This window comes from Pseudopipra pipra, chromosome 13, assembly GCF_036250125.1.
Source record: "Pseudopipra pipra isolate bDixPip1 chromosome 13, bDixPip1.hap1, whole genome shotgun sequence".
NCBI lineage: Eukaryota > Metazoa > Chordata > Aves > Passeriformes > Pipridae > Pseudopipra > Pseudopipra pipra.
The window spans coordinates 6206358-6233873 of record NC_087561.1 but is presented as its reverse complement, the minus strand read 5'-3'; the positions used below and the strand labels follow the sequence as shown (position 1 = coordinate 6233873).

Genomic DNA, 27516 nt, shown 5'->3' with positions numbered 1-27516 from the left:
GCTCTGTGTACGGGGGGCAGAATCAGGGCACTTCAGTTGCATTTTTTAGGTGGAGAGCTTACAACTGCTAGTGGTGAATGCTTGGCAGCAAGAGGGGAAGTTTGGGCTCCTGAGGTGTGTATCAGGGACAGAGGGACAGGTGGTGGCATGTTTGTTGATTTATATGATTTTTACATCCGTAGATTTATTAGGGGTAATTTGCAGTGGTAATTTAATCTCTGTGCATTGATTTCCTAGTTTGTAAGCTCTTTGCTGGCTGGGGTCTGTGCTCTGGGTAGCTCGGGTAAGCTGTGTCCAATTTCTGATGCCAAGGGTGAACTCTGGGTGGCACAGGCTATGTGGTGTACAGTCTGCAGTGTCTGCCTTTAGTGCTTTTTCTATTTAGGCTGAAAGGCTGAGACTTTCAGCAGTGGAAAACCCAGGATTCTGGCTCTGCAGACAAGTTTATGATTTGTCTAATAAGAATTCACTGAGCTCCAGAAGTGTTTTGTGAGATTATTAGAATTAGGGATGGCTGCTACTGGCATTTACCTATATTGTGTCAAGGGATTTACTTAATTGTAGCTGGTGAAGGGCTTTATAAACCTGAGATAAATCAGTCTTCAGATGCACAAAATGTTACCATTCTGTATAAATATTTTCTAGATAATGGAAGAAAAATATTTTAAAACACAGGAAGTAATGGAGAAATAAGATCTGTTAAATGTTGAATTTATTTGGGAGCTGTTGCAGGCTGAAGAGTCTAAAGATAATGAAATAGTAATAAACCATGATGTGACAGTCCACATTTTGCAGCAGAGGCTCGTTCAGTGTGCACCATTCTGCGTCAGCCCAAATTAGACTCGCAGGTCCCAGGGTGAAATGGAGAATCGTGCCCACTGGTGCAGCAGGACTTCCATGTGCCTGGCACGCTCAGAAAGCGGCACAGGGCTGCCCATTCTGAGCCACGGGCTTTGCCTTCACACTTTCTTTCCTCCCAGGGTTTGTGCATTTACTAGCTGGCATCCTGGCGTTGGCCCCCGTGGCAGACAGCCTGGTTTTCGGCGTGCTGAGCCTTAGAGATGCCCTTGACTTCGGTGGGAGCAGAGGGAACGTAGCCCTTCTCATGGCTGGGCCAAGTGTGTCTGAGTCAGAGAAAGGGCAGGCAGCCAGGGCTTTTCCTCACAAAGGCAAGGAAGCTGAATTCATTTAGTTCTTAAAGGAGTGTTTAGCTCTCAGATTGGAAGGGCCCATAGAAATCTGATACGACATTACTGGAGTCTATTCGGATACTTTGGTGGGAATTGAATAAGACTTGAAATGTGTTAAAGTCTTTGCACTTTCAGCTGTAATGACGATGCTGATAAGCAGAATTGAATTAAAGATAATAAAGGAGAGAGTTGTCTTCCTTATACTGTTATCTGGTTTCTCTTGATAAAAATGTCTACATCTAGATTATTTTAGGTTTTGTTTTGTTTCCCTGTGGTATCATACTCTCTTTAATAAATAATTTGTGGTTCTTTGTGACAATTTTCTTTACTCCTGAAGAGAGGAGATCCAGTTTCATATCGCTTCTGGCTTTGAGGTGTGTAGTTGCAAACAGCTTTTACCGTGTCTTTTCTTCTTAACATTTCCTCCTGTTTACAGTTGTGCCTGCACCTTGGGAAAAGTTTACTCAATGCAAGGTAAATATTTCCACTCTCCTGGTACACTAAGGTTTTGCTGTCTTATTTTGTTTCTGATGACAAATAAGAGCTGTTTGAGCTGCAAGAAATAATTAATTTTGCAAAAGAGGATGAGTGGTCACTACGTTTTCCTAGAAGGAGTCTACTCTTAAGTTTCCTTCTGAAATTTATCACAGGGTGGGGTAAAAAGCCCCTGAACATTTACATGAGTAGATCTTTGCCTGGTTTTCTACTGTAGCTTTCTTCTAGCCCAGGTCTGTGTGTCTCACTGGTGGGGTGGATCTCTGATCTGCCAAGCAGTGCTAGAAAGATTGGAGCATAAGCAGGTACAAGTTGCTGTAACTTGTTTCACCCAGGACAGGGGCACTCTGATGGTGCCTGTTATGGACAGAAGTTTTGAGGACAGTGCTGGCTGCTGTATCATGACATGTAGTCATGCAAAGGGAGGGCAGTGGGGTTTTTTTTCTTGTGATCTGGCCCATCAAGAAGCCAGTATTGCATTACTGGCTGTGGCATGCTGATATCTCTTGGAGTCTCCCATTAGAATTGGGGAATAATTTGGTGTGTTAATCTCCTGTCTTCTCTTCCACTGGGACCTGCACATGTCATTCTGTAAAGTTTCCCTTTCTGCATGTCTTTGCTGCCATTAGTGACCAGCCAGGAAGTGCTGAAGGCTGATGCTCTCTGAAGAACAGGGGCAGTTACCCCTCAGAAGTACTCCATGGGGCTGTTTTCATGGTCCTTTCTGCTGGGCTTGTGACCCATACACTGCTGGTGACTAGTAAGGTGTGGTCGACATGTCATGTTGCAGGGAGTGTAGTTGGTGGCTCCTTTTCTGTCTGAGCAGATGGATTTTGTGAGCTGTTAGGCATCAGCTGGTGAATGGGATGGGGCACTGACTTTCCATTCTTGCTCTCCTTGGGTTTGCTGCTGAGACATCTTGGTGTTGCTGTGAGCTGCTGTGTAGGACTTCGGTACCTCAGGGCTGGGCAAGGAAAAGCAGCCATCTGCCTAAGGCTGTAAATTAGGGAGAAGCTGAAAAATCATGGTAGTGGCAGAGCAACTTCTTGTGTACCAGCTTCTTTGCGTGGCTGAAGAGACAAAGGCTGGTCTGGGTCTCCAGCTCAGGAACAGGCTGTGGCTGTGGCTTCCTCAGCTTTTGTCAAGATAGAGTGATAATGCCTCTGGTTTTGTGAGGTGTTTTTTATTAAAATCTTGTATTTGTCCACTGACCTCAGAACACTTTTTTTATTCTACATTTTCAATGTTTGGTGGCATTTCTTCAGTCTAAGATTGCCTCTTATCACTGCAGCTGGCTCTAAAATCCAGCTGGAATCAAATTTGTCTTTGATTTAATGGCACAGCAGCAAACATAGCTGTAGAGTGGCTGGCAGCTTCTTGGGCACAGCCTGACTGTTGAGAGTCTGTCTGCTGAGGTTGTACTGCAGAGATCCTTCTTTCCACAGGAGCATCCTCAGGTACTGCATTCACACTTGTTATTTACTTTCTGGAGAAACTGCATTGTAAAGTTATTCTACTTTCTGTGTGTGCTTACTGCATTGCTCTGAGCTGAGCCTTGTTCTGTTTGCATCTCCCTGTGCTGTGCTCTGGACCAGAGCCTGTATTTTCAGGCCGTCTGTGTCTCTGTGTGTCCTGGGTTCCTTTAAGCACAATGCCAATGCTCTCACTCTCTGGGCCTGTCACTCTCCCACGCTCACTGGATGGTCCAGGGGGCTGAGCTGTTTGGGGGCATTTCCCTAGAGTGAGATCAGGCTCCCTGTAATGCAGATGGTGCATGTCTGGGGCTGTTACCCATCTCACTGGGACACCTCTGGTATCTCTTTGGTTACTCATAGACACGGTGACGCACGACTCTGTAACCAGAGCATTTAGTCTTTGCTGCACAATTTTGCCTAAACAATAGTGCCTTTAGACAGGTTCATTTTGTCTGAGACCAGACAATATATCAGCTGTTCTCTGTTGGGGTTTTTTTTAGACACTGATCCTGGCAACAGTGTCTTGCTCATTTCTCATTTTCTGCCACTTAGTAAAATTATTTTGCCTGCAGTTTTCTTGTGTTTTCCTCCTCAGGGACAGATCAGTGTACAGGCTCTGTTCTCACTTCTGTTGACCCTTTTTTGTCCTAGCAATCCAGCATTTCCAGAGGTTGATCTCTCCCCAGTACTTTCTGTTTTCTCAGCTCATAGGAGATAGTTTGTTGTCCATTTTCTCTTCTTCCTTTGTTCTCCAGGTTGTTGACACTGTAGTGCATGTACTGTGTGCTGACTAACAACACGATTGCTGACAGATTTCTGAAACTAAATTGGTTCTTTATTAGGTTCTTTAAAGTCTCATAGATGTGACAAAATAGAAGCAACCTCTCATCTCTACATTAAGAAGCGAGGGAGAGAGCTGAGTTCCTCACAGAACAGGAAAAGGCACACAAAGACAGTGAGTTGTCTGAGGTTATTTGTGAGTTCTGTGGCAATGTCCCATGCTGGTCCCCTCAGCATGTGGCTCTGTATCTCAATATGCCCTGCAAGGAAACAAAACAAGAGGCAGAGCCCTACTCCTCTCCCTTGGTGAAGACCAAGGAATAAAGGCAGGTGGAGGAGCTGTTAAGGTTTTCTTGGGAATCTTCTGGCTTTGATACTGCTTCTCTGATGTCCTCCCCATTTCTCAGCCTGCTTTGCTGCTTATAGAATGTATAACAATGCAACTGTCATTTTGTGCCTCATAAAAATCCTCAATTAATGTACTTTGGTTTTCCTTAAAGCCTGAAATTGTTGGGTGTCAGACAGCAGTAGGCTTTCTCCAGCAGCAGAGTAAATGTTGATGGGCTGTTTTGAGAACAAGTTTTTTTGCAAAGCTTTTATGCCATAAATCTGATGTGTGTGTGTGGCACAAGGAATCTATTTTGGGTCCTGTTGTTGTCCTCTTTTGTCTTCCCTGACTTTTTTGTTTGTTTACTTGTTTCTGTGCCTTTTGATGGTTTCTTATTTTTGGTGCCTTCTTTGACCTGATACAGGATTGCATTAGTGTCAGCTGCTGCTCTGGGGGTTGGTACTTTTGTAGGGATTTGCATCAGGACCTCAGACTGCTTTAGAAACACCCACTGAGCAATGGAGGCGCTTCCCTTTCACAGGAGCTGATGCTCCGCGTGTTCTGGACAGAGACCTTGAGATGGGGGTACCCTGATGTGTTGGGAACAGAAGTGACTTGGCTCATGTCTGCTTATATCAAAAAAAATGAGTCCTTTTGCATCAATGACTTGTGAATGCGCTCCCAGGTTCTTCAGACAAGGCATCTGTGGTTGTAGGGAGAAGCTCAGTGGTTTGTCCTAGTGAAAATTCACAGGAAACAGGAATGAAGCCCAGGTGTTCTAACTAGGATTTGTGGCATAGGTACAGTGTGATTTCCAAAACTAGAACGGTCCCTGCTGGCTCAAGCATTCTCCTGTACAGTGACTGAGGATGGAGTGACCTGGATGCCACCACCTTGGGGAACTTTAGTCCCCTGCTGAGCCCAGTGTCTTTAGTTGGTAGTTGCAGGCTCTCTGCGGGAGGCTGTGGGCAAGTGCAGGGGAGTTGTGAATAGTTCCCCAAACAGCTTTATTTTTTCATTTAGGTCTTAAGAGGATGGTGAACTGTTTTCTCTGTTGTAACGTGAAGTCAGGCAAGAAGGAATCTCCACTGCTCCACCACTATGGAGCAGAAGATTATTTTTTGAGCGCTGAAGTGTTAAATGCTGAATCCCCATTTAAGCAGTTTAAAAATATCAGACCATTGTGGTAGCTGAGAAAACAACAGATCCTGTGTGTGTATCTTGTTTGGCTTTGTGCACATAGGTGTCATTTCTCCCCTGACCTATTTAAGAATAGCATTTGTACATTTGTTCTCCTCGTCTTCCCACCCTGCTGCTCTGAAGCCAAGGTCTAGCTGGCAACTGGAAATAAATAAGTGCACGCAGCGACTGCTCCATTTCCCCCTGTGACTGCTCCAGATCCATAATTCCCCCAAGGTAGATGGGCCATTACACACGATAAGATCACTAACGTAGCAGGTGAATATTAGATATATGAAGTTAGTCAGCTGTAAATAAAAGGCCTGGCAAAGAATAAAAGGCAAAATGTTGTCCCTGAGGAAGTGAATGGGGATATGAATGCCTTCCTGCCCTAGTGCCCTAAAGAGCTGATGCAGAATCTGGACTGTATCCACCTCCCAGGTAAAAGGCATGTGGCAGCCTAGGCTTCGTCCTTTCCTTGCTTGGAGGCAGGAGCTGACTCCTTCCAGGCATGCCTTGGGAAGTTGGGTACAGCAAATCTTCTCATGTGGTGTTGGTCTCTGTCTCTGCTTGTGGCATTTGGAAGCCTCAAGTCCATCCCATGCTCTCCTGGTTAGAGGTCTTTATCCAGCCCCCCAGTAGCAGAGCTGGGGACATCCAGCAGACTCCCCGTTCTTTATTTCTCCTTCTTGGAGTGTGGTTTGTCTCCCAACTCTGCCTGGCAATCCTGGGGTGGCCTTGAGTTAAGTCTTTTGAATGTCAGATACATCCTTCTCTGACACAGAGGTTTAGTGTTATTTACTACAGCAAGTTTCTCAGCTAAGGATTGCAAAGGCAAAATGAGCTAAAAGGTGACTGGAAGGTGCTAGAAAATTACAACTGTCTATAACTTTCAACTGCTGAATTATATTGCTGCTTCCTTGTCTCTTGCAGAGTTCTGTGGTGGTTGTTGGCTTGGACTGCATTGTGTTTAGTGGGCACAGGCCAGTGCTTCAGCAGCATGTAGTTGTGGTCAGCACAGGGTACCCTCCCTCTTGCTGCCTTCCTGGAGAGCTGCACACGTGTGTCTGGAGGCAAAACCAGCTCTTGGTCTGCCCGTGGGGACCATTGCTGGGAAAAGGGCCATGGACATTTCTTTGGTAAGCTTTGGAGTGGTGCTGGGCTGGGGGTTCACCTGGTCGTGTTTATCATGGCACATCTTCTGTGAGTATGTCAAGCAGAGAATAAACTGTGCAAGAGCAGAGAAAGCACTGACACCTGCAGAGAATATGAGGAACAGGGAAACTGGTCCTTTATTCTTTTTTCCTCCTCTTTCTTCTTCCAAACTTTGTTTGATTCTTTTTTAATGTAAACAAAATGAAAAACATAATAGGCAAGGTGCCAAGTGGTTTATTAAAAGCAGCCCTAGTGCACCAGCTGCAGTTCAGTAGAAGTTTAGGGTGCTCGGAAAATATGAATTTAAGGACTTTTTTATATATATAAGTTTTATTATGGAAGTCCAAGCAAGAAGAGGCTTCCTTTGATACTGAATAGTGAAGGCAGCAACCATATATCTGTTGCACTCTTAAGTGTTCCTGTAAGGAGCAGGCCTGGGTTTGGGTTTTCTGGACCTCTTTGGGGCTTTGTGTTCTCCAGCTGAACTGATACAATCAGTGAGTTGAGACATTTCTGAGACACTGCTATGATTCTGTCTTGTACCCGAAAAAGGCAATATCTGAAGAGCACAGACCCTTTTACTCTGTACGTGGGTTGACTGGTCAACAAGTGTTCAGCTTGAACCTGGAAAAGGTCCAACATGGGTTACAGAGCCTTCCTGTGGCCAAGGGATTGCTGCTTGTCAGGTGAGTTGGGGTCAGACTGGTCCACTTTAATGGTCAGTAGCTTGCAGTTGAGTCTGGCTTCTCATACTCAATCTTGGACAGTGCTTCAAGATTGACTTCCAGTTGCCAACTCAAATTAGAACTCAAACCATTTGTCTTGGCTGGTTTTAATCTGAATTAAGGTCTTGAAATTTTTAGTGTGGCAGTCATGATGTTGGTGTCTCCAATAAGTAGCTTTTCTTTGTTTACATTTGAGTCCTCCTAGAGAACAAAAGTGAACCTCAGGCTTAAGCTCTCATCTAGAAATAATAAAGTCCATATGGAGAATTAGTTCATTCTATCTACAATGGTTTAAATCCACATTTCGTTTCACACAGGCTCTTTCGTATGTAGACAAGGGCAAGGAATACAGAACTGTGAAATGAGGGATATTTGAGAAGCACAGTTGATTTTGAGACATCTTTTTCAGCTTTGTGGAGACCTTCAGCTGTCTAAATAAAAAGCAAACAGGGAGTTGGTAAGGGGTTTTTTTGTATTCTTCTTACATATAAATACCTTTTCTTGATACTTTTTCATTGTTTCTTATCTATCCCAGTTAAATGTTTTCCATTACCTTAAAAGAAAAAAAAAAGGCTGTGATGTCCTTCACTTTTTTCTCCTTTAGCTCTCCTTGGAGTGTCCATTGCTCTGTCAGTCTCAACATGTCTCCAGATTCAGTAGCTTAGAGCACAACCTTTTTGTTTCAAACCATGATTCAAAAACACATGACAGAAATACCAATGTAGCTGTCTGGGACTGGGTATGAGTGGGTGGAGGTGCTGGTGGCTCTTCCCAAGGCAATCAGGATGGTGGAAGCTCTCCCCTCACTCTCTCTGGGTGGCAGAAATGTCCTCGTGATCCAGCTGGTTTTCCTGCATGATCATGGTGTGCTGTGTCCATACCTTTGTCATATGAAGTTAAGTCACTTTTCCTATCAAAAATAGTTACCAGTTTCCAGGCCATCTCCTGATGCTGTGATGCTGTGAACTGCTCACTTAATGTAACCCGTGGGAATAAACTTCCTTTCCTTGCTGGTCTGTGATGAGATGTATTAATGAATGCCTGGACGAGGTTTCATCAAAAAAGCTGTTTCACTCTCCCACACCCTCTGTACACACACTTCTTCCCCTCCCAGGTCATGTAACCATCCCAAAGCTCAAGTGGTTTATTAAGTGGCCAAGACTCCAGCATGAGCACAGTTTGAATGGACTGTGTTTGTTTTGATGTGATCAAAAAACACCCACAAAGAAAATATGTTGGGCTCAGGGTGTTCTCTAGGGCTCAGCGGGGTGGAGAAGAATTCTCCAGTTTTTCTTTCACAGTGTCCCACAGCTATGCTGAAGCCCCAGCATCATTGTTCACACTGTCTTGTACATTAAGCACTGCAGCCTTTAATATACTGTAATGTGCAACCCTTAAATATACACCTAACTTTAAACACCACTGGCTTTACTGTGCAAAAATAATTCCATGTTTTGCTTTTTGGGACCACAGCCTGAACAGCCATGGCTTTGTATGGAGACAGAAAGGGAGAGGTGCTCTGTTAAAACCTGGGCAAGTCCCAGTACTTGTTGCACTTGGAAAAGTGAACCTGTGTGAGGAGCTGTGAAACTTTTGTAGTGGGAGCAGGCACGGGGCACTGGGAGTCTGCAGAGCAGCAGCGAGTTTGACCGTGTGGGAAGAGACGTGTAAAGAGGGTGGGCTGAAGGGTGTTGGGAGACGAAAGTCAGATGCATTTTGTGAAGTGTTGCCTGTGGTTGCACTGGCAGTTTGCAGAGAAGGAGTTGGAGAGTTGTGGAAAGAAATGTAGTTAAATAGGTAGGCTATGCTTGTGAGGAGGGGAGATGGATCCTCAAAGGCCATGGACTGAGAAATGCTGTCAAATGTAAATTAAGCAGGGGGGGAAAATATGTTTGTAGGTTATTTCCATCAGTTGTGACAAGCTCCACTGTTTTGGTCCATTCCCAGCTCTTAGCAATTTAACTGAGTGAGTTGAGGTCCAGACAGAGGACATAATAATTTAAATTAGAAGAAATATTTAGTCAAAACCATTAAATTCACAGCTCCTGTGCAAACATCCCTTCTGTATTTGTTCTTTTGGCACTATTGCTGCAAGTGCACAGTCGAGAGGGAATTTTGAACCAGTATTAGTAAGTCACTATGTAAAACTCTTAATGCCGCAGTTCCTAACAGAAGCTTGTTTATCCCATCTCAAAATGGATGTTTCATTCCAAGTACTTGTGAACCAGGTAGTTTTACTTGGATCCAACCTGAATTCAAAATATCCCCTCCACACAGAGAGCTTCTTATGAACAGCTAATTCAGAGGCCAAAAGTCACTTGTAGCAAGTACAGAGGATAACTTCTGAATAAATGAATATATTGGCGGAAATCATAAGCTGCTTACAGGGTGTTTGCAAACAGGAACAGAGAGTACATTCATCAAAGAAATTACTCAGTTTGAATAATTTGTTCAGCTCAGAGCATGTTTACCTGCCTGTGAGGGGAATGGGGAAGTTTAATTGGCAAATGTTTGTATTGTGCTTTGAGACAGTTGTATGAAAGGGAAGCGTTCTTGATGTTTCTGGGGTTATAATTCCTTCTGTAGTTTGTGTGAATGCCTCCTTTTTTCAGGGTTGTATAAAGAAGGGATGCAGTCATTGTTGGCAACACGTGCAAGTGGGAGAGGTTGCAGAAAAAGATGTCTTTACTCCGCAGGGCACCTCAGGTGGGTCTCCCCTGCCTGCAGAGCCAGCCCCACACACCCACCTGTGATCTGCAGGCACCCAGGGGTGGAAGCAGCTGGGCACAGACCACCCTAGGGTGTTATGGACCCTGAGTACCCAGGCAGAGTTGTCTCTGCTTCAGCTGATGTTGGATATGGCCCTTTTTATCAAAAAGGCCTCAGTATCTTATTTTAGCCTAACCAGGTTTTGCAGAGTAAAGCATCTTGCATGAAAGCAGTGAAGCTGTGGTTGCATCTGTTCTGTCCAACTCACTGGCTGCTGTGTAGAGGAACTGTAAGAAAACTGCAAGTAAATGTGCAGATGTAGAAAAGCACATACAGGTCTGAACTGGGCAGGAAAGTACTCTATAAATACCTTAACAAACAGAGTGTTTCATTACTCAAAATCTAGAGAGAATCCTTCTCAGTTACATCACCATTGATTTTTGGAAATGGATGAGTGTCACTGGGAGCAAAATTTGGCCCATACAACTAGAGTAATAAATATCTTTTTTCAGGAAGTATATTTATAAACAAAGAGTGAGTCTTGTCTCTTCAAGTTACATTTGCAAAGCTACTGCCTGAAAATTGGCATGGTTCCTTCCAGTCAAGGGATCTTGGAGACAGTTTTGCTGCATCACAAGCTGCAATAGTATCTCTGAGGCTTTGAAAATGAGCACCAGTGTCTCTGCAAACAGGATACTATTTGTGAGTTCTAATTGGAACCAGTCATGTCTGAATGCTGCAGACTTTGAAATAAGGGGGCTAACTTAAGAAAGCTATTCAAGGTCTATCCACAGTGTTTCCCAGATACACAGGGGTGAAGAGCTTACTGAGATCAAGGCCCAGCGTGAGATTCTGCTCTGAACTTGAACTGAATTGAACAAATTTTGTGTGTGTGTGTGTGTGTTGTTTTGAAGACATGGCTTCAAATATCTTTCCCTAGCTTGGCAGGAACTAGATGCAAAAATATTATAAGACAGGCTTTTGCAAAGGGGGAATTGAGTCATAGAGAAGCTGAATACCATATATTTAAAGTCAGTGTTGTCTTCACACTTAACAAAACTGGTGATTGGAAGAGGTAGGGGGGAAGGGAAGGGACAATGGATCATCTTGTATAACTCTGTGATAGTTGTGTAGAAGCAACTGACCTGGCTGAGAACTTAATTTTAGCTTTTGCCACTTGGCTGGAAGCTCTAGCTAACACATTCAAATACACTCTTGTATTTTGGTGCAACAGTCTGTCTCTTTAAATCCTTCCTTAAAGCCAATAGGCATTGAAAAGAATTTTCTCTGGCAGGAGGTAGTTGTGCAACTTCACACTTTTAAAAGGGTTACCAGCACTACCTTGGTTGCACTCATGGGGTCCTTGAGGACTGAGATGAGGAAAATACTGTTGATTGTGCACTCCATCCTCTTGGTGAGCACAGGCTGGCCTCTTCCAAAAGCTGTCCCTGTTGACAGCCTGGGTGGCTCTCACAGCCCTGGTGGGTGCTCTGGCAGCTCTGTTGCTGCAGTGCTCAGAACCCAGGCACAGTGTTCCACAGGTCTGTGTGCAGGATTTACCAGAATCTCATCTCCACTGCAGAATTATTCTGCAATCTCACTTCTGCTTTTAAAAATTTACTTTCTAGCACTCAGGGCTGCAGGAAAAGTCCGAAAACTGTGACAGGAGTGTAAACCAATGCCATTCTGGCTCCCTGAGCTTAGAAGGGCTAGGGAACATTTGCTCAGAGTCCTTGGAACTGTTCCATACCCTTCAGTCAGAGTCCTGTGGGTTTGGGGCATGGGCTGTGTCACTTCAGCATTGTTCTAGAATTTGTGGTTCTGTCACAAGTGGGAAGTGGAGACTGTTTTTGTCTTGTTGAGGGGTTTGCTTCCAATAGTTTCTTGGGAGAAGGTGTTCAGAGGATTATGTGCTTCTTGAGGTACTGCATAGAAACTTGGATCAACAAGGATTCAGAGACTTGGGAATTCATCTTGCACCTAAAAAATGGAAGTTTTGTGACTGTCTCTCTCCAGGGCAGAATGCAAACATCAACACTTTGCATGTTGAGCTGAGACGGGGTTACAGAGAACAGGGTTGCCTGGGAGCCTGCCAGGAGGTGTAGGAAAAACTCATGAAACCAAGGTGTGTTTTGAGTGGAGAGACTTGTGTCTCTGCAAACAGGAGACGAGGTATGAAAGGATAAGGTAGCAGATATTATTTCTGGGAGGCAGGAATTGGTAGGATTATTAAAAAAAACCCAAACAAACACGCCCCCCCTTCAAATCTCCCTCCCCCCAAACAACAACAACAACAACAAAAGGCTAAAGAAAAAAGAGAAAGAACACCAGAATTTGACTAACTGAATATATGGATATGCTGTAATAATTTGCAATAGACAGAAGGTGGTTTTTGATGAAGTTGACCTATGCAGAACTAGACTAGTGGGACCAAGGACTTCTTATTAAGATGGGAAAACCTGGCCCCAGGATAGAGTCTAGCTTGGGCTGTTTGCTGTTGACATTTCTCTGCAGTGTAAACTTGAGAGTTTTCTCAGCTGGATATATCTTGTTGGCCCTCCACTGTTTACAGATTTTCTTTAAGTTGGGGTTGGAGTGAATCTGTACAAAATATTTAAAATCTGAAGTCTTATGTGATAGTGAATGTTCTTTTGTTGTGATGCAGTGGTACATGGAAATCCTCAAAATTAGAATGAATGGAAGAGCAGATGGGCTCTGATCAGGAAAACCATAAATTGTAATTCTCTTGGTGGGTATTATCTTGTGGTTTGCTTTAGTCTTCATTTAGACCAGCTTTAGAAAGTTAATATCAACCGTTAAACCTTTTAGGCTATCTTCCCCCCTCTTTTTTTTTTCTGTTTTAGAAATGAATAAAAGAGCTTTGTACAGTTCTTGAAACTGAGCCTGAAACAGCTCTGAACAAAATATAGTGTTCCTTTCAAAATCTTGGAAATAATTACATCATAGGCAAATTGGGCCAGAAACCGTTAATAGTATTCTTTGTGGAATGAAATCCCATGGGAGGACCTATTTCAGCACACTGGCATTGTTTACAAATAGATGCAGTGGCAGATACAGTTGTCCCATTCTGAGGGACAGCTGAGACTGTGCCCCATAATGGACTTCACAGAATAACCGCCTTGCTTTTGATAAGAAGCCGAAAACGTGCCCTGGTGCTCCTGTGGTCGGCCTCACGCCAGCAGTCTCGGGAGTGAAGCCTGATTTTGGCACTGGAAAGCTATTTGTAGGTGGTTTAAAGAGAAAATAAAAGCCTCTTTTGCATGAGCTCCTGCTCTGCGAGAATTGCTGGAGAGACAGGGAGACATATCCAGGTGTCTCTGCTGGGCTTCAAAGGCTGAGAACTCCATCACCCATCTCTGTGCAAAAGTACCTGAACATCATGGGCTGTCCCTTCCCCAGGATAACACACACAGCACGAGTGGTTCTCCCTGTTACCTTACAGTAGTTTTCATCACTGGCTATTACCCCCCTTCCTTCCTTACTAGAAAACCTTCTGCATTTCAGGATGAAAATCACAAAGATTAGTAATATTAACTGCTTGACCTAAATCTACAAAAGCATTTAGTTCTTTAGGTAAATAGGCTAGTCTGTACTTGAAAACTAGATTGGCACAGGCCCTAGCCTGGGCACGGTTATAGCTGTTCCTGAGTGATATAAAGCACATTAGTGCTTCCATATGTGCTTCCATAGGAGTGTGGGCTGTGTCCCTCCATTGCCAGAGCAGCTCTTTACCTGGACAGTGGGGCTGTGTGGGTACAGCCCTCTCATGGGGGCCAGGCACATCCTGGGGATCGTGATTTTCTTGTGCTTTCCCAGGTGGTGTGATCTTCTCTGACAACTGCCTCCAGTTCATGACTCCATTACTTGGGACTGTGTAATCTTTTCCACACTTCTGTGCCTGAAGGCAAAGCTCTAGGGAGCAACACCTGGTCGGTGGCTGCCTGTGGTTCAGTGTGCAAGTGGAGGTGAGCACCTCCCATGGGAGCAGACCCGTGTGGTAGCAGGACAGAATGAGACTTGGATTGTTTTCAGGGTATGAACATTTTCCAGCTTTGGCTGATTTTAAGGTAAACACATACTCATTTTTATGCGCAAGAAAGTTTTTTAATTCATACTTCAAAATGAGTTTCTTTTGAGAAGATTGTTCCTTTTGAAGCCCTAAACTCTCAAAACATAGCAGGGAGGGAACAGAGTTTTAATGCTTGTTACCCATATCCCCTCAACATGCACTTTGTTTCTTACCTCATAAAAATGATTGACTACAATGCTAGGTAGTTTCAGTAAATCATTTAAATTTTACTTTGGAAGTCTGTTTTGGAAAATTTGGATTGTAAGCAACTACAGGGAAAAAGTTATAAGCAAATACTTAAAAAGCCTGTAACAGGGATAATACAGTGGTTTTTAGGAATTGGCCACTGAATTTATTTCTAGTTACCAGCGGTAACTTTATTCAGACCAAACCTCTAACAGAGAGGTTTTCTTATTCCACCAGAAGGCTTTTCTCACCCCCTTCCCCCCCCAGCCCAGCAGCCTTGGCATCCTCCCTTCACAGGCATGTTCTGTGTTCTGCTTTGCAGGAGGCTGTGAGGGCTGCTGAAGATGTCCGATAGTCTGGATATTGAAGAGAAACCTCCAGCCCCGCCGTTGAGAATGAACAGCAACAACCGCGATTCTTCAGCACTGAACCACAGCTCCAAACCGCTTCCCATGGCCCCCGAGGAGAAGAACAAGAAAGCCAGGCTGCGCTCCATCTTTCCAGGAGGAGGGGATAAAAGTAAAGTATCAGCAGTGCAGATGGGTGGCTCCATCTCTGTGCTTTCTGGTGGTTGGTGGTTGTGGTGTTTACTTTCTGCCACTGTTTTCTTTCTGTTTCAGTTGCAGACCTTGGTACCAAAGCCTTCTGTTCCAATTGCTCTAGAAACATGTTTGGAAAGAGGAGGAGGTGTTCAGTCAGTTACTTTCTTGTCTCCGAAAAGCCACTAAAATATGCCCACATTGTGCAACTTGCCTTTTAAAAATAACTTTATAGTTAAGCTGGGGAATCCTTTCCTTTGGATTTTGCTTTGCATTAGCAGTAGAAACAGACGAGGTTGTGTACTTTTGGAAATACATTCACAGAAGTGAGAGGGCAGTATGCCTGACACTTTGAGGGGTTTTTTAGAGCACTTACATTCCAGTAAGAGGAGCAAGGCTCTTCTTTCTTGTTGCTTTTGCAGTGAGAGTGGACACAGAATGGCTTGGTTTAAAACCTGCAAACTGTGATTACAGAAGAGAGTCTTTTAAACATGCAGCGAACAGAATTCCAGTTGCATTCTTTGAAATGCATTTGCAGAAAGGAGGTTTGGTTTTTTTTACTTAGTGTATTGACAGAATGAAGAGAAGGGGTCTTCTTTTTTTTCTAATGCCAAGGGAACTGATGGGCTGCACCCACAAATGCTGAAGGAGCTGGCTGATGTCACTACAAGGCCACTCTTGGAAAGGTTGGGGTGACTGGGGGATGTTCCTGATGACAAACAAAGCAAATATCATGTCTGCCTTTAAGAAGGAGGTTCTGGGGAAATGCAGGCCAGTCAGCCTCACCTTGTTCCTTGGGAAAGTAGTACAGCAAATCCTCCTGGAAATCATTTCCACACAAATGAAGGATAAGAATGCAATCAGGAATAGTCAGCATGGATTTACAGAGGAGAGTTCATGCTGAGCTATACTGACAGCCTTTTACCTTGAGGTGACAGGCTTGGTGGTGAAGGCAGAGCAGTGGTTGTTACTTCTGCTTTTGTAAGGTGTTCAGCAGAGCCTCCCACAGCACCCTCACAGACAAACTGATGAAATACAGTCTAGATAAGTGTGCAGTGAGGTGGACTGAAAACTGGTTGTGATCAGCAGCGCGAAATCCAGATGGATTTCAAGAGGAATTCTGCCTTCAATGTGTGTCACTGTCCCTTTGAGGAGAGCTCAGAACTATGGAGCTGTGGTCATTCCCTTGGAGCTCCAGCTCACTTGTGCTGCTCTGCTGCTGCATTCATGAGTCTTTGCCACAGGTAGTGTGGAGCAGTTGGAGGTAGCCTGGCATTCAGAACTCCTCACAGGCAGTAGAAGGCACAGTGTCAGCCCCGCTCCTGCCCTCAGCCACAGGCAGTCCTGCAGACCCCTCTCATGGGAAGGCTGTGACTGGATGGGCCCATTCCTCAGGCAGACCTGGCCTGGTTCACTCTGCAGTGTGTTCCCCCAAATGTCCCTTTCTGAGAACAAAGTTAATTTTCCATTGATTCTTTTTAAAGGTCAAAATGAAAACCTCTCCCGGCTTTTTTAATTCCTGGAAAGACTTGGGTCACTTCTTCCCCTAAGTGCTAGCAGGATGGTATTATCCCTCTCTGAGGGAGCATTTCTTAAATAGGAGGTGCTGTGTGAAATACATGCAGAAAAGGGGAGATCCAGAAAAAATCCCTCCTGGAAGTGATCACTGACATTAAAAATGTAATTAACTACCAGTCAGAGCAGTCTTAGGAAACATACAAGTGTCGTGATTTTAAATGTGACTGTGAGGAAAAGTAAGGTAAGATTTATAGCTTAATTTTGTTGGGTGAAATAATAAATGGAGGAAGTTTAGCTTGACTGGCCAAGCCCCTTGAGGTGGTTTCATTGCAGGGTTGGTTTGTGGGTCATGGTATCAGCTGGTCTGTGTGTGCTTCACAGACTCTGTGACACATTTTTGAGAGTCCTGCTTATAAAACAGAAGGTGACTGATACGGCTGCTCTCATCTAGTGCAGTGCTTTGCAGCATCACAGTGTTATATTAATAGTTCACCACCGGTAGAAGTAAACACAATGTGAAGAAAACACCATGGCAGGGTGTTTCTGCCTAAACCTGCAGGGACTTTGTTGTCTTTCCTTTGCTCACCAGACAGGAGGGATGCGAGGATGGATGTGGTACGGTGCGTTCCCTCCAAGGTGGTTGTGTGCCAGGACTGCTGTACCTGGACACCAGGAATCTTTGCAGTCACTCCCCTGCTGGACTGCAGCATTTTCAGTTATTTTGGCAAGCCACTGATGGCTCTGTGGGGCCCTTCTGTGCATCTACAGTTGATATAAGCTGTGTAGGCAGTAGTGTCCTGCTCCTTCCCAGAGCACCTGACCTCGTGCTCCTTTCTCTCTCTAATCTCTGGGGTAAGGTATCCCATTTCCTGAGGGCAGGAAGCCAAGGCAGACAATTGAAATGAATCTCCAGTGCCACACAGGCAATCCTTGTTGAACAAGGAGCTGAACCTATTCCCTCATAGCCTGTGCTGAAGCTGTGAAATTGGCCTTCCTGTCTCAGAGCTAATGATGGTGATGGGAGCCACAATGCAGTTCACAGCATTAGTGCTTCCTTTCAGCAGAGGTGTTACCTCAGCAGAATTGAGAGCAGAAAGTAATGACTTTCTGTGTGTTGTATCACTTGTTTGATCCAGCCTTGTTCTTCTTTCGTTAAATCATCTGTAACTGCTGTGAAATAAATTAATACTGTGTGTGCACTGGTGGCTCCATGAAGGCCTGGAGAAATCAGAGGGAAGCTGGCCCACCACAGCTCAGATGCCTCTTTCAGCTGCAGAGGTCCATCTGTGTTAAGGTTACTGGGTGAATGGTATCACTTCCATTGAAGCTGCTTTAGACTTGGTTGCATCTGGGTGCAGAGTCTGGCCTTTAGGCATCTGGTTGGCTGCTGTACAGAAAAACAAGAAAAGAGAGAAGGAGGAAAACTCAGCAGGGTAAAGATAAATGGAGGAAAGGAAAATGACAAGGCTGCTGAGGTGGGACAGGAGGAACAGAGCAGGAGGGAAAATGAGAGGATGGCATGAGGGAGAATGGAAGGATGAGAGATGGAGGAAGGAACAGAATGAGCTGAAGAGGAGGTGAGCAGACAGGAGGGTGTAAGCATGAGGTCAAACCCTTCCTCTGTCTCTGGAGAAAAGCTGCCACTTAGCTGAGTCACATTTTTCTCCCAAACAACTTCTCTTTTAACATAATTGTAATGATGATGGTGATGCAGACCGTGGGAGACAGAACAATCTTTCCTTGTTCTATTTTAATCTGTAATAGGTGCTGAGGTGGTGTGGAGGCCTTCCTGGCTAAGTGCTATGCAGCAGGAGGGTATTGTGAGGGGCATTTGCAAGAAAATCAAATAGCATGTCCAGTACAAACCCCTTGAATCCAGTCAGTCAGTGCTTCAAAGAAGCCATGCCTTTTTGTATCATTTTGCCAGTGTGTATGAAATAGAAGTGGTTTGATCTGCAGGGCCCAGACAGAAGTGTCAAAGTTTTTAGACTGGGGAGAGGTGAGGGTGTTGTAAAGAGATGTTTAATTCTGTATTTCATTTATAGTTTATCAGCATTTGGACCAGAGGTGTTGTATCACAGTCTGGTAGACAGAGGTCCATGGAGCAGATGAGCCATATCTTGGGGAATGATCTAGAACACTTGTCCTCCTGCAGGAAAGTCCTAGAATGGACAAGTGCTGCTTTTGATGGAATGTTTTCTGTAATCCCTTATTTTGCTTCTAGATTTGACTGTTGCTGTGAACTGAATTTGATAATTCTTTAAATCTAATTTTCACTGCATTTGCTTGCAAATGATGAGGTAGTAGAAGCCAGTGTTGTTATTTGCATAGAGATGATGTCTTCTAACTGGCAACATCTGTCCTGAAAATTAAACATCAACTAAGCAATAAAAAAAGGAGAAAAGCCTTTGCATTTGTGTTTGAGATATTGCTGCCATCTTTACTGAATGCTAAATGAAACTGTTTCATCAATGAAGGTTGGGTAGGGGCGTGCAGCACAGAGAAAAGGTGACAATTATTTAAGGACGATAAATGCAGCAATGCAGAGAAAGTACTAGAAACATTCAAAATACTCTGGATGAAGAGCAGAGCATCTTCTACCTAAAGGAGGCTTTAAGGCAGAATAAGAAAGATGTGCAAAGACAGGCCTCATGGAGGTACTGCCTGTGAGCAAAGACAGACCCGGGCTGGGAGCGGTGCTGATACACAGTGAGTTCAGCCTTTGGATGAGACCCCTGAGTGAACTTACAGAGCTGGCAAACATAATACTAAAACACCGAAGGAAAGTGAAGGCAGCTTCTCTCAGCCTTTATTCCACTCATTCTTTATCAGAGTCAATAAAACTGGGCTGAAGTGACACTTGTCAGCTGTCAGAAGCGCAGGAGATGGATGACCACATTACTTTCAAAAGGTGGGAGAGGGAGAGAGAGATGAGAAGCATATGCAGGCTGACTGACTTCCAGGCCTGTCTGCTTCAGTAAGACACTCCACACTCTGGGAATACTGGTGGAATGATTTAAAAACAACAAATTTCTGGAGACTCATAAAGCCTGTTTTATGATTATATGTCTTAGTTAATTGAGAGCTCAAATGAAGCTTTTCCAGTGGCATTTGTGGGATCCTGTTGCTGTGCAGATTCTCTGTTTTCTAATACAGAGCTGCTGCTTCAGCCTTTTACTTGGCAGAGTCGTCACCTCCTGAGCTGCCAGTTTTCACAGAACCTCTAGGAACCCGGTTGTCTTAAAAACCTCTCCTCTCTAATTTGGCTGATTTTGAAACAGGTTCAAACCACATTGGAAGAAAAAAGATCCATACACACATGTATCCTGTGTGATTTACTTCCGCAGAAACCCACAGAGTGAAGTTAACAAACAGGAGTTAGTTGCTAGATATGAAATCTCAGTGAAAAGAAGAACTGATAATAGAAATCCTACTGGTTAGAGATAGCCTAAGAAGGCTACTTCATGAGCAGCTTGCTTTGGCAGCAATTACAGTGGCTGAAAGAAAAACAAAACAAAATAACACCTTCTAGACCTTCCCCAACAGGAGTTGACCGACTGGTGTTGTATTAGCTTGGATCTGTTTGTCAAGTTAGATGGATGTTAATTGATTTGTTTTCCACTTTTAAAATACTATTTTGAGCACGCTGATTGTGAGAAGTTTTAAATGAAAAGCTGTACAGAAAATAAGTGCTTGTTAACATTTTGCCTCTAGCCAACAAGAAGAAAGAAAAAGAACGTCCTGAGATCTCTCTTCCTTCAGACTTTGAACATACCATTCATGTGGGATTTGATGCCGTCACAGGAGAATTCACAGTAAGTAACTGCTGTATTTCATACTTACCAGAGCTTCTAGTTTCTTGATGGTAAAATAACCTCCTATTGCCAGAAACATCAGATGACAGCACCCAGGCTGTGAAGAAAGAGACTTTTCTTTGTTGGGCTTAGGATCTGGAGTGTTTAACTTGTGATTCAGGCTGCTTTTTTTTTTTTTCCTCCAAGGATTGTCAGCAGAGTGTCTGTGGAAAATGAAAACTAGGAAGGACGTAGGTGTATGCTTTTATCAGTCCCCCAAGCTGCTACAAGAGTTGGTTTTTCAGTGTCTTTGGAAAAGCATAAAAAGCCCCCACACACGTGCATAGTAGACAACCAGCCTCAAAATGCAAAGTCCATGTGCTCTGCAGGCAGCCCTTGGAGATTCCCAGAAAACAGCAGCATTATGGAAGTCCATTCATTGTAATTTAATTTCTTTAAAATACGTTGACACCTGAGATGATCAAACACATTTCTAGCCTTCGTGTATTAATGGAATAGCTGTCAGCTACTTGTATCTTGACAAAGTGCATGAAGTGTTGGGAAAAATGAGTTGATAGAAGCTCCCTGAAGCGTGCAGGGGGTTTCAGAGCATTTTTTCTCAGACTATTAGTTAGGTGCAGAACCCATTAATCCCTTAAAGCTGAGATGGCAGTGAGCTTATGTGTGGTTGAGCTGTGGAGGTGAGAGGAAGCATTAGCAACTCTCTCTGTGCCACCTGTAGTGCCCTGTGAGCTGAGTGGTCAGACTGTGTAATCACCCTGTGTCAAATTGTGAATGAAGTGTGGTAGTGCTGACTGGCTGCATACACCAAACAGGATGGGACAAATCATTTGCCTGGACAAAGGATGGCCAATTTTCGGAATTTGAATCCTAAATGTGATTTTTTAATGATTTTTTTCTTTTGACTGCCACTTTTTTTTTTTTTTTTGCAAAGACGTTTCAGAAAACTGGAAACTTTCTGTATCCTACGGTAGCAGTAGCAACAGTAGTAATAACAGTAGAAGAGAAAAAGACACATTTAATGACAGCATATCTTCAAAGGGGTAGTGAAATTGAATTATCCTTTGTAATTAGGAAATACAGCTACATTTAAAATAAGTGAACTAGTTAATTAGCCTTTTTAAATAGGTGTCATAAATAAAATTTATTCTGTGCCAAACCCTGGGGGTTGACTAAATGCTCATTTAAAAAGCCTAGATGTGGTCATTTTTTATCAGAAACTTAGCATAAAGTTTTTAAAATTGTTTTTTCTGTGCTGTCTGTCCTGGCTTTTCCCTTTTTTCCTCTCTTTCTCTCCCTGTAGCCACTTTATTGTTCAGTTTAATCTTCTGTGTCATTCTCCTTATCTTTGTGTTGTATTATATGTTATGTTACTTTCTGCTTTTGTTTTCTCCCTTTTGTGTTTGCATCACTTCTTCCTGTCTGTCTTTGCCTTTCCTCCTTCCCTTCTCTCCCTACTAAACGTTCAGCTCTTCGTATTCTGTATCTGTTCTTCCTTCCAACCTTCTACCTTTAATTCTACCCCGTGCTTCAGACCTTTTCCTTCTGGCTCTGTGCAAACAGGATGGGTCACAGTTGTGTTCTCCATAGTCTGACTTGTGGTGAGGGTCCCAGTTGGTTCATGTCACTGCCAGCTGGAACAAAAAGGAGGGATGTCAAGCTTAATGCACTTTGGTTCTGAGCACAAACACTCTCTATCAGTATTTCAGGGGTCACGGTTTGGATCATTTTGAATGTTGTTATTATCATCCTGTGTGTCAAAACATGATGATAGCAGCAGAGCTTTTTGCTTTAGCATTAGAGATTTTTGCTTTTTTATTTTGTGTCAGATGCCACCGGCACAGGTCCTGCCCTTTTATAGAGCACAGCAGTTCTACATGACTAAATATATCCAGCTTTGTTGCTGTAGCACAGTTCCTTTTTAATATCTTTTCCCCTTTCCAAACAGTGCAGATTAGATGGCTGCTATTTTGCAACCACACAATATTTCTGCAATAGCACTGAAGTGTGGAAGTGCAGTGCTGCAGTCTGAAAGGGCTCTAACCAGTTCAAAAGGAACCAAAGGGACAGGTGACTTCCCCTGTGCAGCTTGCCAGCACAGGGCTTATGCTGCAGTCCTTAGGGGAGTCAAATACCAGTGAAAGCAAGGGAGTTTTTGCATCATTAAGAACTGGCTGTCAGTCCCAGCTAATCCCAGATTACATTAGGCTTGTTTGATTTGTCCCAACCTGGATAGAACTCGTGTATCAGCTGGGTAGTCATGTGGTAAGTAGGTCCTGCTGAAGGAACTTCCACTAGCCATGTCATGGATAAATATTCCCACTGTCTAGTGATCACGCTGTCTGTCTCTTTCAAAAGTTTGGAAGTGCCATGGAAGTGTTGGATAAATGTGCAAATGTATGGGTTGGGGTTTTTTGTTTGTTTCTAATTCCTGCAGCTGTCATGCCAGTCGTGCCTGCTCTCCTGGTTATGTGCAACCCACTGGGCCATTCTCTGACACCCAACCATCACCCCCAGCTGCATCCCCTGACTGTTGGTAGTTGCATCCCAATGCACAGTTGCATGGGCTCCTGAGTTCTGGCTTTCAGGCTTGAGCACCAGGCTGTGCTGTCCATCATGAACAGATGTTATGTCTCCATTTCACTGTGCTTGGAGCAACCACATTTGCTAAGAAGTAGGGCTTTTAAAGCAGAGAATAAAATTGGTTGGAAACTGTTGGGTGGGAGCATGCTGCTAGAGCTTTATGTTCCTTTATTTGAAGAAACAGTTGCATTTTCTGAATGGAGGAGGGAGTGTGGTCAGCAGGGCTTTGGGGAGTGTTCTTTGTAAGGCATGCATGTTTGAAGCCGTTTCCTCATCCCCAATCTAGAAGAAAATGTGGTCACCCACCAAACTTTTAAAGCTTCCAGATTATGACATTAGTAAGTGGGAAAAGTTGTGGCTGTAGATCCAAAGAAGTTGCACATTCCTAATCAAATCAAGCATTTCTTTACAATTGTCCTGATTTTCAGTCTGACACGTATAGATTATTTGAGTTGTGGCCATACACAACCTCCCAGATTTCACAATCTGACTGGCTGCTCTCTCCACTGCACTTTGGGGACTCACTCACTGGCCAGTGGTGATCTCAGGGCTGCAGAACCCCCAGGCTTGGAAAAAGCTTGTATAGAGCCATTCAAAAGTGTTAACCTGGCTTCAAAACTACGCAAACAGCAAAAGCCCAATAGTTTTTGGTTTGTTTTTTTTTTTAATTGAGACAGGAAATCACAAGTAATTTTTTCAGTCACTTGCCATTAATTCTCAGGAATGTATTTTTATGAGGGAGAGAAAAACTGGTTTAAAAGCAAGAGGAGGGGGAATGATGCTTCCAAACTTTGGAATGGTTGTGATTTTTCTGTTTTCCTAAGCCTGCCTTCCTGTAGCCCATCCGCCGCCGGATCCGTTTGGTATCCGCCTCGTAACTCCCATTTTAGATGGGACTTGCCCATTTTGGCCCATTGGTTTCCTCCTCCTACCACCTTCTGAGTTGTCCCACATTCTGTTTTAACTTTCTTTTCTTTCTTTATTTACGTCCATTGCAGCCAGATCTCTATGGCTCACAGATGTGCCCAGGGAAGCTCCCAGAGGTGCGTCACAGGCCCCAAATGCTTCTTTGAGATGTCATAGCACTGCAGCAGCAGGTTGATGTGTGTGCAGTAGATTTGTTGCTTGGCTTTTCCCACTCTTTTTTTCATCAATCCTAAACTTTGGAGGCCCATGTCACACATTGTTTTGTGGAGAACTTCTGAGGAAGAAGCTGTATGAAAGTAGATTGGGGTGGCACCAAGGCTAAGGTGTCGTTTTTCTTCAGTGAGCCCTACAATTCACTGGTCGCTGTCAGCTGTGCAGTAAAGGGGGGAAATGACAGGCTGTCAAATTTAGGGAACCATCCTGGTTAACTAAAGCAAGTTTTTATAAATAGAATTCCAGTGTAGAGCTGCAGCTTTCAGCAATTGGATCAATTTTCAAATGCCACCCTCACCCATAAGATGTCCAAGAATTCATCCAAGGCTTTGGGACTCTCAGCCTGTTTTCCGAGTCCCTGGTTTCTTGTATGTTTGCAGTAGAGAACTTAGAGGCATCCTTTGCAGCAGTGGGACACCTCAGTGTCATGCTTTTGAGAGCTGAAAGACGGATTCTTTACCCCGCAGTGTTCCCCTGGTATGCTGAAAATGAACTGTATCAGGGTGGGGTTCACCTTGTAATCAGACAGCAGTGATCATTTCAGCAAAATGTGTTTGCATTCCTAAGCGTGAAAAGTCCAGTGTAAAGCTCCTAAAAGACACTGTGTTGTCCACCAATAGAGAATAATTGTCTTGTTATGTCTGCACTGAATCACCAGGCAAACAAGCTAAGCCTTAAATCATTATTCCATGGAAGAGCAGAGTTGATTTCCAGAGGAGTTTCATGCACTTTTTTTCCTCTCACAGTCATTACTTTCTTTTCTTTTTAAAGTTGGGTCCTGGTTTTATCTAGATGTTGATAGAGAAGAGAATGATTGCATCTAATTTTAATTGTGAGGTGTCAGTCAAAATTTCTGCAAGTAAATTTGTGCTACAGGGAACGTGGGATCTTGGTAAAGATCTGTGAGGCTGTGGATTTTAAATACTCTAAACCCACTTTTTTTTGCACTTGACAACTACAGGGCATTCCAGAGCAGTGGGCCAGGCTACTACAGACCTCCAACATAACAAAACTGGAGCAGAAGAAGAACCCACAGGCTGTTCTAGATGTTCTCAAATTTTATGATTCCAAAGAAACAGTTAACAACCAGAAATACATGAGCTTTACGTCAGGAGGTAAGTTGACTTCTCCCTGTGAAAAAGGAAGGTCAGGCTTCAAAATGAGTCAGAGCAAAATTCAATGTTCAAGTGGTCAAGAAGCAAACTGAACCAATTGTCCTAAAATGAATTCCACATCTCCTCCAAATGTCATTGAAACATTGAAATGGTGACTTTTTTTTGTCGCTGGTTTTTAGAACTAACCAAGATTTTGAAACAAAATTGCTATTAAGATACCATTAGTTTGGTAGAGCTCCTGTCAACAGCTTCAGCTATAAAGGAGGTGTCTGTAGGCAGTGGGGTATGGGCAGCTTTGGAATGTAACCTGCAGGGTTCCATTCCCTCCACAGGATCGTCTGTGGCACTGGAGCTGTAATTTCCTTAGTTCGATGGTTCAACCAAGACAACTTCCAAAATGCAGACTAGGAAAGCTTCTCACAAGTCCCTTTAAAAACTGCACTTATCTCCAGAATTTTCCAAATTCCGTAATTAAAGGATTTGACTAAATTTACACTTACTGTGCACTAAAATAGCGATTCCCGTTATTAAGAAATGCAAACTTCGAAATAGTTCTGTTCCTGTGCTGTGTCAGAATAGAACTGCCATGCTTAAGGGGGATTTTGGGGAAGCTTTTCTGGGGATACGTTGTCACAAGCTAATTAGAATGAGTGCATGCAATTTATTTAAAAAAATAAAACACAGGAAAGAGAGGAGAAAAAGCTGCTTTAGCTCTTGCGTGGAACAGAAGCATTGATTGTTAAAGAACAATTTGCATTTTCTTGACCAAATTTCTATTTAGTTTATTTACTGGCAAACAGGGCAAAAATTAGACACAATCTAGAATTTTGTCCCGTTCTCTTCCTTGCTGTGTAAAGGAACTGTTGCTCCTGGAGGGGTGGTGTTAACTTGTTCTGTGGGATTCCCTACAATGGTCAGTTTTTTTTCCTAACAGCATCTGGTTCATTTTCCCTTGCTCTTTGCAGATAAAAGTGCCCATGGATACATAGAAGCCCATCCTTCGGTGAGTGGGAAAGTAACCTTTGATGCCCCTGGTGTTTCAGAATTATGGAGCAAGCCATGGGCTTTCCTTGGTTGTTTTTTCATTCTGTTTAATTGCTTTGAAACAAGTGAAAGTCTTATTTTGCAGACAGAAGATTGCTTGCCGGTTTTAGCCATGATGGAATATATAATTCACAACAGTATGCAGTACTGTCTAATGAGCCCATTTTAATTTAGTTTTAACAACTTAGAATCCCATTTCTATCGAATTTCATGATTTCTCCTTAGTACAGCTGGATATATAGCTGAATATAAATCAGATTATAATTGATATGTAACTCACTGGAACCATTGAAAGAAAGTTTTAAATAACCATCCACTCTAATTAATGCTGAATTGCAAGAGCATTCCCAGAGATGTAGGAATGACATCCACATTAATAGTGACCAAATTTATTAGGGTTATTGTTAGTGCATTAAATAGCAAGTGACTGAATGGGAATTTGGCTTTTATTTTTAAGTGTTAAGCAACTTCATGTGAGGTTTGTGATTACACAGCAGACTGTGCATAATGAAATGAAAAATTATCCTTGAATATTCATGCTTCAGATTTTCAGTCGATGCCACTTCCCTTATCTTTAATAAAACACACTTTTCAGAGGAAGTGTGGTGTTCACCAGAGCACAGTAAGCCTTGTATGGACACCTTGGCAGATGCTGTGGTGTTTTCTTCTAGCAGACAGAGGCAGTAGTGAGACAAGTCAGCACATCAGCTTTCCAAAGTTAGCAACTCAGGCCTCCCTGTTTGCTGTGGGCTTCCCTACTGGTATTTCTGCTGGACCAAAGGGGTGACATTTTAAAGAGAGTGCCAATGAGATGTGAATATGTAGAATGGTGCCTTCAGTTTGCTTCAGTTCTCTTAAGTGGCCTCTTCTAGCCAGCTGGAAAGCAGTTGGTGAACACTTCACAAGGAACATTTTAATTTTTTTGTTTTACCAGCAGAATTTGGGATGACATAATATAACTTTGTGCCTCTGAGCAGCAGCTGGGACTGGTGGAGTTCAACTCACCTGACTTTAAATACCTTTAAATTGTGTTGTGCTGTAAGTTAGAACTGAGGCCCATAGGAGCACGTGCATGTCTAGATTGGATTCTGATCTCTGGAAGACTAAGGTTGTATGTAACTATCAAAGCTCCAAAGTGGCAGAATGGTGACTGTCACTCACACTACTGTCTGTCCACAGAGCACAAAAACAGCATCAGAACCTCCTCTGGCTCCCTCTGTGTCTGAAGAAGAGGATGAAGATGATGAAGAGGAAGAAGATGACAATGAACCTCCACCTGTTATCGCCCCACGGCCTGAACATACAAAATCAGTAAGTGCCAGCTTTGGTTAGCACTGTGTTTGGTGCAGTGCAGAGCTGCAAGTTTCTGATCAGACAGCACTTGTCATTCATGACTGAAGACTCTGAGGGCTAGGGTCCTGCCATGACATAGTGCTTCATCCCAGCCACT

At 43.5% G+C, this 27516-nt stretch overlaps 1 protein-coding gene across 5 annotated transcripts in view; it reads left to right on the top strand.

Annotated features, from left to right (window-relative positions):
• Positions 1-27516, top strand: part of PAK3 (p21 (RAC1) activated kinase 3) — a 174615-nt gene that overhangs the window by 125064 nt on the left and 22035 nt on the right. For all 5 annotated transcript variants that reach the window (XR_010433984.1, XM_064669794.1, XM_064669796.1 and 2 more), the window contains exons 2-6: positions 14635-14831; positions 20084-20184; positions 24869-25022; positions 25988-26025; positions 27246-27377. Coding sequence is in view for 4 of the 5 variants with exons in the window: in XM_064669794.1 (XP_064525864.1) it covers positions 14657-14831; positions 20084-20184; positions 24869-25022; positions 25988-26025; positions 27246-27377 (600 nt within the window). In the remaining variant the exon portion in view is untranslated. The remainder of the gene's footprint in view (positions 1-14634; positions 14832-20083; positions 20185-24868; positions 25023-25987; positions 26026-27245; positions 27378-27516) is intronic.